At 32.6% G+C, this 14,216-nt stretch overlaps 2 protein-coding genes across 2 annotated transcripts in view; both read left to right on the top strand.

Moving 5' to 3' along the window:
* The first annotated feature begins 6,662 nt into the window (after window positions 1–6,662).
* LOC145327511 (roundabout homolog 2-like) overlaps window positions 6,663–14,216 on the top strand; it is an 11,278-nt gene continuing 3,724 nt past the window's right edge. The window contains exons 1-4 of the mRNA XM_080171057.1: window positions 6,663–6,680; window positions 12,757–12,842; window positions 13,402–13,469; window positions 14,206–14,216. The exon at window positions 14,206–14,216 is cut by the window's right edge and continues 61 nt beyond it. Of these exons, the coding sequence (XP_080027183.1) occupies window positions 6,663–6,680; window positions 12,757–12,842; window positions 13,402–13,469; window positions 14,206–14,216 (183 nt within the window). The remainder of the gene's footprint in view (window positions 6,681–12,756; window positions 12,843–13,401; window positions 13,470–14,205) is intronic.
* Window positions 12,741–14,216, top strand: part of LOC145327512 (roundabout homolog 1-like) — a 100,320-nt gene continuing 98,844 nt past the window's right edge. The window contains exons 1-3 of the mRNA XM_080171058.1: window positions 12,741–12,842; window positions 13,402–13,469; window positions 14,206–14,216. The exon at window positions 14,206–14,216 is cut by the window's right edge and continues 61 nt beyond it. The gene's annotated coding sequence lies outside the window, so the exon portion shown is untranslated. The remainder of the gene's footprint in view (window positions 12,843–13,401; window positions 13,470–14,205) is intronic.

The raw sequence follows: 14,216 nt of genomic DNA on the forward strand, positions 1-14,216 counted from the left end.
AAATACAAAAATGTATTTATAGTGATCTATATTTTATAGTGATGAACATGCATACATACATAAAACTCTAATCTATAGAAAAGAAACTGCAGCACAAAAATGATGCAGAACCGTTTAACATTTCTAGGTTTGTATGTTGTTTCAATGTTACAAAATGCCGTTAGCTCAGATCTAAAGGGATAAGACAATATCTGATAGATTTATATGTATACATTCCTAATAGTAATAAAAAAGCTATCAGTTATGTAGATTTAGCTTAATATGGATAAGTTTAGACACAAGATTAACAATTAAGCCTTATTGTTATGGACTAAAACTATTCATTGGCTTGTTTGTAAGAATACTATTTTATATTTTTGCATAGTATCATTAGAAAGGAAATATGCAACCACTGAAGAGATTCCCATACAATGTTGCATAAAAATTGGTTGTCATAATAACTTAAACTCTAAGCTGGATCTTTAAATGTGTAGCCGTTGCCGTAGCCGTGGCCAGAGGTACAGCCACTAACCTAATACCGATCTTTAAATCAAATTGGCTACGCGTGGCTACATGCGATCTTTAAATCACATTTTTTTTTTTAAATTTTCAGTAAAAATATGAAGAAAAAATAATAGTAATAATGCGTAAAAACTTCAAACAATGATCCCAACTGAGGTGAATTCTTTAAAAAAGTTTGCCCCACTAATCGCTTAGTGGGGCAAAATTGTTTTCGTGATAAATCCACCAAAATTACATTAAAAATAAAAAAAAATAAACAAAATCATAGAAGGGTTATGAACATAAGATTTTAATTAATTTTTGTAGATTTTTTATGTGATTTTGGAGGATTTTTCACGAAATCAATTTTGCCCCGTTAAGCGAGAGAGAGAGAGAGAGAGAGAGAGAGAGAGAGAGAGAGAGAGAGAGAGAGAGAGAGAGAGAGAGAGAGAGAGAGAGAGAGAGAGAGAGCAAAATATAAAGAAAGAAAATGAGAGTTTAATACATAGAGTAAAAAAGAAAGAGAGAAAAATAAAGATAGAGGGGTCAGGGAAGAAAATAAAAACATAAAATGAGTTAAATTAGCTAAATTGAATTAGTAAGAATATATACCAACTTTTAAAAAACTTTCCATTATTTTTCTTTTCATAAATGAATAACAACAAACTCGAAGATTTTATGCATTTTAAATTAACCTTTCATTAAAAGTTACTTAAAGTAGTTGTTTGTTCGTTAAGATATCAATAATCAAACCATGTCTCGCATAGTACTTGCTTACTTTCATATGGAACGATTGTAGAGTTGCTGCTGTTTCTCAATTATACCTAACTTTTACATGCCAAGTGTTAAATTAATAGGACGACTAATCTAGCATGCCTAAATTGACGAAAAAAGTAATATTTTAATGACGTTTAGTTGTACTGCCCTTAAATGTAGAAAATCTTCTTTTTCAAAAATCCTGAGCTGGATCTTTAAATCATTTAAATGGTGCGCCAAATCGGGGTGCGCCGAATTTCAGCCAATCACAGCGCGGCATTTCGTAAAATGTTGTGCTCTCATTGGTGGAAAGTTGGCTCAACCCGATTTGGCGCACCATTGAAATGATTTAAAGATCCAGCTCTGCTAAAACACAGCTGTCAAATGCTTTACGAATGTCAAACTAACATAAATAAACATTGAATTATAAATTAGCCGAAGAATAGGGACAAATTTCCTTAGTTTATTCGAATTCACGTAAGCAATGTTTGTTTTAAAACTATAGTCCTTGATAAAAATATTATATATTATGTAAATATTATATAAAAATTAGAAACACGAGAACAACAATTTCAATTTTTTATTTAAAAGATAAGGGTATTGTTAGGTTAGGTTAGGTAATATTGTGTTAGGTGATTGCCCCACAACGTATAGCAATTGGCCCCGCAGGGATTAGAAATAGGAGAATAGCTACTGTGAATAAAAATGAAGAAACGCCCCTTAAGAGGCGTTGCCACGAAAGGAACTATACCCAAAGATAAACAATGGCGAGGGAGTTTCCTCTTTGTTTTTTTATTACTTTAGTTCAGGTTAGGTTGTGTAGAGAACTGAGTAGCCCCGCAGGGGTTATTCAAAGGGGAAAATCTTTTCAGAAGATCTAAGCCTATAATTAGTAGATATAATGTTTAAAAGTTATAGCAATCAATAAAATATAGAATATATATCTATGTCCCAAAAAATTAGCACTTAATCTAGTATTACAAAGTAAAGAGAGATAAGTAGATAGATAGATAATGGCAGAAAAATAGTGGTGTTTTCTCTGAAAGTTATTGTTGAGCACTCACTCCCCCTTTATCATGCATCTAAATAATAATAAGGGGGGGGGGTAGGGGAGAGGTAGAAGTTTTTCGATTGTTTATTACTTATTTATGTTAGGTTAGTTTATATTTAAACAAATAAAATTACTGGTGGAAACGTTTAGACACTTCAAGTTTGTATAAACCAAACAATTAATGAGATAACATGTTTGTAACACTATGGGTACTGGTATAATTTACAGTCCAATGTCCCCTCCCTCCTTGATAGAAACATGTTTAGTATTTACTTTCTAATTCTAATTAAACAGAATATATAAAACTTTGGTTTAGGGTTGGGCCGGATATCCGGTGTGGCCGGATATCCGGCCGGATATCCGGCCATTTTCAATATCCGGCCGGATACCGGATATTAAAACTATCCGGCCGGATATCCGGCAATATAATCTTTTATATTTTACAACAAAAATCTCTGTTTTTTCAAATCATAAATGGCTGTAATTTTCTTATTATTGAAGATAGAAGAACAATTTTTTCTGAATGTATTTATCTTTATGTAAATATTATATTACAAATCTCAAAACATAAATTTTGGCGGTGGCAGCAGTACTTGGTAGCTGCCAGCCGCAAACCGACGGTTGGCAGTTAAACGGCAACGGATTTTATGAAATTGTAATATGTCATGAAGATATATAAAAAAGCCTAAGTTTAAAATTTGAAATCTTCAAGTAAAAATTTGCGGTCACAGGAACCGTTTAAAGATTTCTGGAGACCTGGAGGTTCAGGGCTTGCAGGATTATACCTGGAACCTGAAATCGACTTGAACATCTATATTACATATGAGGATGTACGACTATAGGATATTTTAGTATTAGATAACATGAAATGCTTTGTTTAAGTAAAAAAATACTTTTACTTTTTAGCTGAATGACCTTACCAGATTTGCTGGCATCCTGTGCCCGCCAGGAAGGAGTTAGTAAAAAAATTTCAACTCTCAGTTATGTGTCATATCCATATTTCGAAAGTCACTCAGTTATAGCCCATTACCTTTTATACACAGAAAATAGGATATAAAAAAACAAGGGGGGGGAGGGCAAGCATTCAACGCCACCTCCCCGCCAATCCTCCAACCATTAGGAGTTGATATTACAGATTGAGGGTAGTAATAGTTGATTAGGATCATGGAAAGAAAACGAAGTTGCCGGTTTCGTCGTTTTTTCACAGTAGCCTTTCTCCTATTTCTAGCCCCTGCGGGGGGCTCTAGCCCTGCGGGGCAATCATTAACATTTACTTAACCTAACCTAACCCAAAATAACCCTTCAAAAGCTACTGTGAAAAATCTCGCTAACCGCTGAACCGATATGGTTCTTCTTGAGAGTGAAGCTTCTTATAGGTCCCAGGGTAGTTTTAGGCTGTTTAATTTTTGTAAAAAAATCGTTGTAATTTTTTGCGGGATAGTCCATTTCGTGGCAACGCCCCTTAAGGAGCGATTATTCGTATTTTCACAGTAGCTTTCCTCCTATTTCTAGCCCCTTGCGGGGTACTCTAACCTTGCGGGGCCAATTGCCTAACCCTGCGGGGCAATCACCTAACCAAATATAACCTAACCAAACCTAAAATAACCTATTAAAAGCAATTTTAAAAATACAACGAATCGCCCCTTAAGGTGCGTTGCCACGAAAGGGACTATATCCTTTTTGATACTTTAATATGTAGTAATTTGGCCGGTTATCCGGCCGGATATCCGGTAATTTGGCCGGATAACCGGATATTTGCCGGATATCCGGCGTTGGCCGGATATCCGGCCGGATACCGGATATCCGGCATTTGAAATCAGCCGGATATCCGGTATCCGGTATCCGGCCAAAAAAATATCCGGCCCAACCCTACTTTGGTTATCACTATAATTAACAGTCCAATGTCCCCCACTCCCTAGAAGAAACCTAAGGTGGATTCTTAAAAAACTTTTTGGCTCATTGGATCAATAAAATCAGTGAAGCTCGCTAAATATTTTTGTGAAAAATCCTCCAAAATCGCATAAAAAATCTACAAAAATTAAGTTAATTCATAAAAGGGTTATTAACATAAGATTTTGTTTAATTTTTGTAGATTTTTTTGCGATTTTGGAGGATTTTTCACAATTTTTTTTAGCGAGCCTCACTGATTTTAGTGAGCCAAAATTTTTTTTAAAGAATCCACCTCTATTTAGTATTTACTTTATAAAATCTAATTAAATAGAAAGTATTTATATTGCAGAATATTATACAATTTTCCTATAATTATCAAGTTTCCAATATTTATCAGAGATATAGGCATAGGACAATAGAAAACAAATTAAATTTTCCTCCTCGAGTTTCTTAATTTTGTATTTAATATTGGGTGAAGGAAAGGCCTGTAGAATAGTTAACGAAAAAAAAGTTTTTTTTTGACATACATTAAATCATAAGCGTATGGAAGGGGGGGGGGGAGGGTGTAAAAACCAACTCAATATTGAAATTTGAAAAGCCTATCTACCTCTTTTTTATCCCTCCCCCCCCCCCCCCAAGAAATACTCCCCATTCTTTTGGCTAAGCCCTGTGCATTTATAAGAATATTCCAACTAATGAAATATAATAGCTATTTATCACATCACATTATAGATTGGTTTCCGCGGATATTAAAAAATATTAATTATAAGATTTAAACCAGTTTAGTTAGCCCTGAGGTGCCGAAGGCCTAGAGTAACAAAACTAGTATTTATTTAAGTTTTATTGTAATATTCTTGGAAAATTGTCTGTAATACGATGCTATACATGATTTTTACCTATGGCTAAGAAACGGTTCTAATCCACCGGATAAGAACCGGTTTCGAAGCTATACAGGAAATATTATTTTAGTTTTTTACATATCTATATATTTCTGTTTTTTTTTTTCATATCGATAATATTCTTTTATTTAATATTGATAATTTGTTTCTTTTGTATTGTTATCATTAAAAAAAGAAACAAGAATCGTTAATTTTGAAGCAGAATTTTCAATATTATGTTTTCATGTAAAAGGATTATTTTAAGAAAAAAAATTGGGGCCGTTTTTCCCTTAATATATCACCGATATGGTTCTTCTCATTTACAGTAATTTCCCTTGAACTAAAATTGAAAGTAGAGGGTCAACTTACCCCCCCCCCTTAACTCAGGAGTCCCTGGAGGCTTTTAAGTACGCCACCGATTGTAGAAATTTTGGTATTAACAAAAAGTTTTTAAAGTCAATTTAACATTAGATTAAAACACTAGAGGGAGAAAGGGTCAAATAACTGTATCTCCCGATCGCAACCGCTATGTGCAACCTTTCTATTGGGTCATTGAAAATCAACCAATTGTGTCGCTTGAATTAACACAGCCAAGTAGCAGAAAATAATTTAGAAGCAGACGAAAGAGGTCTTTGAAAAAGAAAGGGAGGTAGTTTGTCTGTATATACATCTATACTATAGATATGTTATTTAACCATCATTGTTCTTTTTGCATATGCTAAGAATCAAAGAGAAGCTTCGCTTCTTCTAACAATTAAGGACATAATACTATTTGTATTCACGTAATTATTATGGCGATAACTAGGATAATTATATTCATTAGTAGCACAGCAATGAATTTAAATACTTGTATTCACATTATATATCATATTTATGATAAATAAAATATTATATACATACTTCGTAGTTATTCAAATTATAGATGTAAACGTTTATACTCTGTAACTTTATACTGACCCCTCCCATTTTTTATTGTCCATTCTTCTTTGTGCCAATTTTATTTTCTGTTGTTCTATCCTTTTTCTCATATAGAAGTATGCAATTTTGTTAATGTAATTAATACAATTGGTACCATTAATGATTCAATAACAGTAAAAATGGTAATTTTTAGTAGATTTTTATTTCTGTTTAAAGCATTTTCTTCGTTTATTAAGGTTATTGGATCTTTTGAATCAAAGCAAACCTTTTCAATGTATTAGGTTAGGTCATATTTGGTAAGATTATTCTCGCAGGGGTTCGGCCGCCCTTAGGGGTTTAGCACGTACAAATTTGATTAGTTTTTTTTTTTTAAATAGGAGGTTTTGAAGAAAATCACCGAAAATTCTAACCTGTTTTTCAAAATAACTTTTTTTCAGGTGATGGCTCCGCCCCCAAGATCCTGGAGCATCCCAGTTCCCTGGCAGTTGGGCGGGAGGAGCCTGCCACCCTCAGATGCCAGGAATGGTGGACATAACTGGTTTTCACGTAACATTCAATCAATTAAATGGAGGATTCCCAAAATTTACCCCCGGGGAAAATCTTTTTGGGGGTATTTATTAATATAAAAAGGTACCTATCTAATAATAAAATACTATTAATTATATTGCAGTAATTTTGCCCCCTCCTAAATGGTTGGGGATGCCAAGGTAGGGGGGGTGATTATGTTCTGGGGGGGGGGTAATCACCTCTTTATCCCCCCCCTTGGACGTCCTTGGTTCATTGCCTTATCTCTTAAGATCCCTAAACATTTCTCTATCTTCCAATTTAAAACTATAACTATTCCTCACTCTTTCTTGGAGATAGAGGCGCATTCCTTACTAAAATAATATATAATATGATAATATTTTACCATGAATAGGTATTGGATATATTAGTACTTGGATGTTGCACCGATTTTTATGTACTCTGATAAAATTATGGCTAAAATGACTACATTCCATCTACCCCTTTACCCCATCCCCTCCCCTCCTACTAGATGAACTAAATTATCAATAAATGATGTCATAATAGCAAGCTAAATTGCCGACAAATTTTCCCCTGTCAATACATCCACATGTAACCTATAACCATTAAATAGGTAATATTTAAAATTCTCAAACTTTCGTTCAAAATATTTGTCATATAATTCATATTATGAATTGTCAAAATATAAAATGAATCTTCGTATTTCAAATTTATTTTTCATTATAATATTTTTAGATAGAAAAAGATAAAAACAAGTAAAAATAATATATGTTTATAACTATTTTGGCACGTATCTTCGTCCCCTCAAGGTCAACAAAACTGGTTTTAATCTTAGGATTATCATTTTAATATCCGCGGAAAGCTATCTATAATAAAAAGCGATATAAAACTATATAATATGTAATAGACAGATCAAGAAGTATTATTTGTAGAGTATTTTAGTAGAGATCTAAAGGGATAAGACAATGGCAGTATAATTGATTTTCATTATACATCCCCTATGTAACAACACTATCCCTCTTCTGTATATTACAATTGCTGGTGAAAAGTTAAGACACTCAACTTAATGAACCAACCACTCAAAGTTCATTAAAAGTCCCCAAAGTTTTAAGCCAACGAATAAGAAAACGTTATGATAAAACTTTGAGGACTAGTATAATAAACAGTCCAATGTCTCTTCCTTCCTGGTAATTTAGTAGTACCCCAAGAAAATAGTAGGACAGACAGACGAACGGAAGGCAGACGGACATCTAATAGTCTAGGAGTAGCTTCGCTACTACCAACACTTAATATTGTGTTTTAAAACAGAATCCCTTTCTTGTAATAAATTATTTGGCTTAATAAGTCTCCTGTAATCAAAATCTGGACGTCTGGAAATTTATTTGGCACCCGACCCAGACACTTGGTCACACCTCACAGGTCAAGGCATAATAGGACACTCATTTTTAAAATTTTTTTATCTATAACTTAATTAACAATTAAACCCGGTATTAAGGGATAAATGGGACACTACTGTTTTTACATTTTTTTTGTTTTTGTTCTTGACCTTTTGACCTTTATATAACACAGGTCAAGGCATAATAGGACACTCTCATTTTTGAAGCTCTTTATAGTGCCTATAAAAAGGGGATAAATTTAAAAACGTTTGGCTTAGTATTCCAAATATTAGAATAGTTCATTCTTATAATATGACGTACATAGTTTTTTTTTCAGAGTTTGGACACTGACAATAAAGATTTATAAAAAGTACCCAAAGTCAAACAATTGAAGGTGTTTATAAAAATTAGGCTAACAGTAAAATATTCAGTCCTATGTCCCATTTCTCCCTGGTAAATAAATTAATTACAGCTATTTCATGACCATATATATAATACTAGAGGTGGCGTTCTAAAATTATCCCGCTATTAGCTAGATTGAATATTAATCTTTTCCTATCCATGTTTAAAGTAATAGAGTATTTATAATTTTTTCTCTCTTTATTTAAAATATTTTAGGATCCTAATATCTTTTTATTTCAAATTATCGCCCTGAAAGGGTTAAAATGTTTAGTTAACTGTTAAATTTTAGTTCAATATCTGACCACATTACGCACGTATTGCTAGTATCAAATTATTTTAATCATTTTACTATATTATAAATTTAAATTTTCTGTTTTATGAATATAGATTTAATACTTCAATACAATTCAAATAGCAACATGAAATAAAAACAAAGGAATTTATTTTTCATGCAGTAAAATAATGGGTCATATCATTCTGGTCAATGAGAGTTTATTAAGGAGTATTGGAGCACTATGGGTTTTAAACACTTAATATTTGGAAAACTTGAGCTCATATATAGACATTTATTTCCTATATAGATCTGTCATGGATCTTAGTGCAATAAAGCAGGCCGTTTTGTACTTGTTAAAAATTGGAAGATTTCATTAAATAAAAGTTCCCGCAAATATAAGTATTAAATAATAGACTATATCAGATAGAAAGAATTTTAATGTAACAGATAGATTTGAATCTGCATTAAATTTTCAAGACTTTTTATAAAATTCGTTTTTTGTATAATTCCTTATTTAAAAGTGCAAATACAATTTAAGTTAACTAATTTTGACATCTGTGATTGGTGGATTGAAAACTACCTGCGCTCTGATTGGTTCAATGAAAGCTTCTCCAATCACAAATGTCAGAGTTAATTACCTAAAACTGCATTTGAGCTATTAAATAAAGATTTCCATGAAAAATATTTAAAAAAAAACATTCTTAAAATTTAATGTTGATTTCAAAACTACCTGTTTCATTAAAATTCTTTCCATCATATATAGTCTAATATACAATATGTTTTGTATAAAGATTTAACTTTAGTAGTATCCTTTGAAAACAATTTATAATCCTTATCATTATTAAACAAAATGATTATATACTTAATGGTAAAGAAAATAACCTTTTCAAGAAAGTTAATTTTTAAAAGATCATTTAGAATATATTATTTTAGTATGTTTTTTTTTATTAACAATAGTATTTCTAGTTTTTTTTTATGATTCTTTACTGATATATGAGAATGGTTTTTCTAGTATGGCTTCGAATCCGATAATATCCGCTGGATTAGAACCAGTTCTCATCCATACTGAAAAACCATGTGCATAAACAAATCGTAGACAATTTTCTTCGAATAAAAAAAATAAAAATCATAAATTTATATCTTTTTTTAACACAGGAATCGGTTACTCGATGCTAACAAAGTTGGTAATAATTTTATAAATAACCCTTTTTAATATCCGCGGAAAGCTGTCTATACTTTTATTCGATAAATAACTATTATTCAAATACACATTGGTTACAAAAATCAGAAATTTAGTTTTTTAGATATTCACACTAAAAATAAGCAATCTATCTTAAGTAGCAACTAAGAAAATGACCTCTCCGTTTCAACAATACTTTTTTCTGAATTATAGAATTATAGAGCAGCTTCGCTCCTAGCAAACAAAGAGGTGAAATATACAGGGATTTAAAGGGATAAGACAGTGGACGATAAATTGATGTACATTCATAACGATGATACAAAAAACTACCCTTTGTGTAAATTAAAATTAGTGGTTGACACGATTGGAAACTAAACTTAATGAACCAACCAATCAAAATTCAATAGAAGTCCCCAAAGTGGTTGAACCAACAAATTATTATAAAACTTTGGGTACCAGTGTAATAAACAGCCCAATGTCTCCTACCTCCCTGTAAAAAAAACATGATATGTTTATAATTCTTTTGTTACTCTGTACCCCAAGCAAATAATAATTAACAAAAACTCACAACTTTTGACATTTTTAATAACGTTGCAGTAAATTTTTGCTAGAAATTAATTTATTTCACAGACAGGTTGCCACCAGGGAGGGAGGAGACATTGGGTTGCAATTTATACTGGTACCCAAAGTTTTATTACCACATTATCTCATTTGTTGGCTTCAAAACTGTGGATACTCTTACTAATTCTTTATTGTTTGCTTCAAACGAGCAATGTCTAAAAATTTGAACCAAATTTAACAAATTTAATAATCTTGGACCTTATTTAATACAAGCTGAAGAATTATACACGAAGCAATATAAATCATCCATTGTCCTATCCCTGTAATTAAACCCAGACACTGTTTCAATCAGGGATCTCAAGGGATAAGGCAATAAACGCTAAATTTATGTGCATTCGAAATAATAAGCTTAATATTATTGGTTGACAAATTTGAACACTGTTATTTGGAATTACAGAGAGGGAGCCTTGTAAAGCTTTGGGCACCAGTATAATTTACAGTCCAATGCCCCCCCCCCCCCCCCAACTCCCTGGTTTCAATATAAAATAGATTAAACCACGCCTACAGGTGTCAAGGGAATCAAAAGTTGCAGGTCTGACTGACTGAAATCGTATAGACATACAGAATCACAATTATGCTCATAACTTGTGCAATACTTCTACTGGCACTGAATAGTTATTTATAACATGGTATTATAGACATCTTTCCGTGGATAATAAAATTAAAAATAAAACTAGTTTTGTGTGAGCCGAGGGACCTATTTACATATATTGAGTTTCGTGGAAAATTGTCTGTAATTTGACGCTATGTTTTCAGCATGGCTGAGAACCGATTCTAATCCACCGGATATTCATTGGTTTCTAAGTCATAATGGAAAATAAATTTCTGAATGAGCATAAACATTTTCTGTAGTATAAACATTTTTTATAAATGACTAGTTTTGTTTATTAAGTATGTCAATAAACAAAGAAGGTAGGCCTGCTTATGCCGCTTAAAATGGTGTGCGGGTATGATCTGTACGTTCAGCCGTTTGGCAGCTAGCAGCCTTTAAAATTCATAGATTTTTGGAAATATTCGTTACCAGGAATATTTTACCATGAACTATAGTTGATCCCAAAGAAGTTATATAAATTCATGCAATTAAAATTTTTAAAGCTGGACAAAATATACTATATAGTTTTAAAATACTAATACTATTAAATTATTATGTATTTTAGAAACATATACATATAAAATCATATTATTAAAATATATGTATTTATATAAATTTCCTGCATTGTTTGGTAGTTCAAAAAACTGGTATGGCCGTAGCAAAAGCTTAAAATCTCAATATAATACAAGCATATTCAATTCAAGAATTATATTATTATCTGTATTACTAGTGGCTGCGCCATTAGCATCTATGGGAATTGGAAAATAGCTTTAAACCTCAATCGATGGAGTAGTATTAGAGTAAAACACCAGAGAAAGGGTTAAATAACTGTATATCCCCATCGCATCAACCCTGTGCAACCTTTCTATTGGGTCATTGAAAATCAACCAATTGTGTCGCTTATATAAACACAGTCAAGTAGCAGAAAATAATTTAGAAGTAGACGAAAGAGGGCTTTGAAAAAGGAAGGGAGGTAGTTGTCTATATATACATCAATACTATAGATATGTTAGAGAGTAAAAAAATCCTTATTACTTTATATATCAACTAGCGGCTTCGCCCCTAGCCTCTAGGGGCTTCGCACTATGAAGTAATGGGAAGTCAACCCTCCTAAATAGAAATATTCAAAAAAAATATTCTTCGTTTAATTACTCTGTGGTAAAATTAAACCCAGCTTGTGCGTTTTATGCACAAAAATTTTAATTTGTACAAATTAAACCCAGGTTGTTTGCCGTATACACAAAAATTTCAATTCGTAAAAATTAAACCTAGGTTGTTCGCATACACAAAAATTAAAATCTAAAAAAAAATATTTTTTTTTGGGGGGGGGGGATTCATGGGAGCTTCGCCTCATGTTGCAGTGGGGTTCCCCCACCCCAATTACTGATTTTTGTTTACAAAAATTTAAAAAAAATAGAAATTTTGGAAGTGGGGATTTTTTAAAGAAAATAGCTTAAAACCACCCGAGGACCAGTGGGTATATTCCCAGAAGGGTAGAGCCTAATTTGATCAGCAGTTACTCAGATTTTACAAAAATGTAAAAAAAAATTTTTGGGGGTTGGTTTTTTTTTATTTTTTGGGGGATTGGGGGTGTTCCACCCCCCAAGAAAAAATAGCCTAAAACCACCACAGGACCAGTAGGTATATTCCCTGAAGAGTAGAATCCGATCGGTTCAGTGGTTACCGAGATCTTAAGGGACGGACGGACAGACAGACGGACAGACGGACAGACATCAAGCTACTTTGTATTATAGATATTATAGAAGCAAAAAAGTATAGTAGGAAACAAATTTGACCTTCATATGACCGCTAGGCAAGCGGTAGCCCTGAGCCAACTATCACATGGTTGAAAGATGGGGTCAAGGTATCTACAGCTCCTGACGATCCCAAGTCCCATAGGTAAGATACAGATATACAGACATACAGACAGACAGACGGACATACAGACAGACAGACGGACACACAGACAGACAGACGGACATACAGACATACAGAAATACTGCCATTCAGACAGACAGACAAATAGACAAACAAATAATAGACAAAAGACTGACATAAAAATAGATAGACAGAAAGACAAACAAACAAATAAACAGATAAATAGTCAGACAAACAAATAGACAGACAGACAGTCAAATAGACAAATTAATTGTCAAACAGACAGAAAAATGGTTAATAGTTCTTATAAAACTCTCATTTATAGACAGATAAATAGACAGACAGACAGTAAGACAAACAAAGAGACAGATAAATAAACAGACAGACAAACAAATAGAAAAACAGTCAACAAATCAATAGTCGAACAGACAGAAAAATGGTTAATAGTTCTAACAAAACTCTCATTTATAGACAGATTAATAGACAGACAGACAGACAGACAAACAAAAAGACAAACAGTCAGCTAAACAAACAGTCGGACAGACAGACATATATAGTTCTAACAAAACTCTAATTTCAGGGTTCTGCTTCCTATTGGTTCCCTATTTTTTCTAAGAGTTGAACAGACAAAACGACAGGACGATACAGGTAAATTGATTTTATCCAGGTTCAGTTTTTCCTGTCTACTGTCCTACTTTTGATTCCTGTGACGTCATAAAAATGAGAGATTATCCATCTCTTTTTTATGGGTTTTCTTTTCACTTCTCCTCTCATTTCCCTCATTTTTTATGACGTCACGGGAATCAAAAGTATGACAGATTAGGCTTCGTTTAAGGGCATTAATGAAAGCAAAATATACAGGGGAAAAAATCTTGTAAAATTAGGTCACTATTTCATTGCTGTCATTTATTGGTCAGTTTATTAATCTAGTAGTAGGGGTGGGGGTAAGAGTTGGATGGAGGATATCGATATTTTATTCCGCTACAAGGTTCGCTTTATTGAAGTACATGATAATATGGTGTAAAATAAAAGTAATAAGTCCATTGACAAAGAATTATTTTAAACTATCAATTTGTAAAATGTATTAACATTAAAACGAACAATTTAGTTATCTATGTATGCCGCTGTACTTCTTTTTGTATTTTTTCAGAATGGCTTTGATACCCATTCATATCGGCTGAATTAGAACCATACATATCGTATCGTGTTATAAACACTTTTCCACGAACAATAAAATAAATACTTTTTGTTGTAGGCTAGGCCCCTCAGTGCCATCAAAATCTTATAACCAATCATTTAACTAACTGCCTATCTGTCTATAAAGCGATGCAAAAAATAAATAATAAACCCTTTGCTGAATGATATTAATGTATACTACCTGCAGGTACCTACTGG

This window comes from Acartia tonsa, chromosome 9, assembly GCF_053477335.1.
Source record: "Acartia tonsa isolate MP-2025a chromosome 9, ASM5347733v1, whole genome shotgun sequence".
In the NCBI taxonomy this organism is placed as follows: domain Eukaryota; kingdom Metazoa; phylum Arthropoda; class Copepoda; order Calanoida; family Acartiidae; genus Acartia; species Acartia tonsa.